This window comes from Acanthisitta chloris, unplaced genomic scaffold (assembly GCF_000695815.1).
Source record: "Acanthisitta chloris isolate BGI_N310 unplaced genomic scaffold, ASM69581v1 scaffold8613, whole genome shotgun sequence".
NCBI classification, from domain to species: Eukaryota; Metazoa; Chordata; class Aves; order Passeriformes; family Acanthisittidae; genus Acanthisitta; species Acanthisitta chloris.
The window spans coordinates 1-1,266 of record NW_008666513.1 but is presented as its reverse complement, the minus strand read 5'-3'; the positions used below and the strand labels follow the sequence as shown (position 1 = coordinate 1,266).

Here is a 1,266-nt window from a genome sequence, read left to right as displayed (position 1 = left end):
GCTCCCCAGGGGTACTGTGGTGGGGCTGGGCTCCCCAGGGGTGCTGCACTGGGGCTGGGGCTCCCCAGGGGTGCTGCGGTGGGGTTGGGACTCCACAGGGGTGCTGCTCCCATCAGCCTCCCATGACTGTACACCACTCCTGGCAACGGGTGCTGCACCCCCATCAGTCCTTGGGGCTGGGAAGTCAGACCCTGCTCTGGTGTGTGACACTCACTATCCACCTTCCTGTCCCTTCATCCTTTGCTGTGCCGACATGTGACCTCCGATGCTGCTGCTGCCCACCTCCACGCTGCCTCCCCAAGGGGATCTGGGACACTGTGCTGACTCACAGCATCTCCTCCCCTCCATCCACCCCTCAGAGACTTCCTGGTCTGTGAGCACCAGTGCAGCTCCTGTGTTGCCAGCCCTGTGCTGTTCCCAACCCTTTCCTGCCCTGTCTGTCCACCAGGCCTGGCTGGGGACAGCTGTGGGGTTTTGTGGCCAGGCTCTCCGTGGGGTTGGGTCCCTCCTGCCCTATCACAAAGCACTCCCAGACTGTCTCTGCCCCTCAGTCACAGGCACAGAGCGCTGGTACCTTCACCTGACTCGTGCAGCTCCTTGTGAGCCTGGGGGACCCCTGCCCCTGCAGTGTCCCCTGTCTCTGAGCCCAGGTCCAAAGGGATTACTCGAGGGCTGCCCAGAGATGTCTGCCATGGCTGTTCCACACAGCCACAGCCCAGGGCCTGCAGTCAGTGCTTGCTCCTCTGCTGCAGGAACCTCTCTGCCATCCAGGACCGAGAGATCTGTTGCTATTCTATCTCCTGCAAAGAAAAGGACAACATTGGTGAGTGCTGGGGACTAGGGGTGGGGCAGCCCATGCCCATGGGTTTGCCTGGGTGCAGGAGGGGGTGACAGCCGGGGGAGAGGCTCTAAGTGTCCTCTTGCCTCTGCAGACATCACCCTACAGTGGCTTATCCAGCACTCGAAGTCCAGGCGGAGCTGAGATCCTGTGGGCTCAGCTAGGCTCGGAAGATGCCATTGTACAAGCCCATGCCCCTTTCTCCTGCTCTGTCCCTCCAGCTCTCTCTCTAGATGGGTATTTTTAGGGGACCCCAGACTCCCCCTGTATTGGGGCAGAGTCCTTGTTTTTATTGTAAAGAAAATGTCCGACTACCCTTCCCTCCTCTCCTCTCCTCTCCTCTCTTCTCTTTCTCCATCTCTTCCTCCATTTTGGCACTGTTCTGTTGTTGTCTGTGTATACAGTATATATATGTATATATATTTTAA

General features: G+C 58.6%; 1 protein-coding gene across 1 annotated transcript in view; it reads left to right on the top strand.

The window, feature by feature from the left end:
• Positions 1-1,266, top strand: part of LOC103799800 (ADP-ribosylation factor-like protein 8A) — a 6,171-nt gene extending 4,905 nt beyond the window's left edge. Inside the window, exons 5-6 of the mRNA XM_009072151.1 lie at positions 753-823; positions 933-1,266. Of these exons, the coding sequence (XP_009070399.1) occupies positions 753-823; positions 933-982 (121 nt within the window). The 3' untranslated portion in view covers positions 983-1,266. The remainder of the gene's footprint in view (positions 1-752; positions 824-932) is intronic.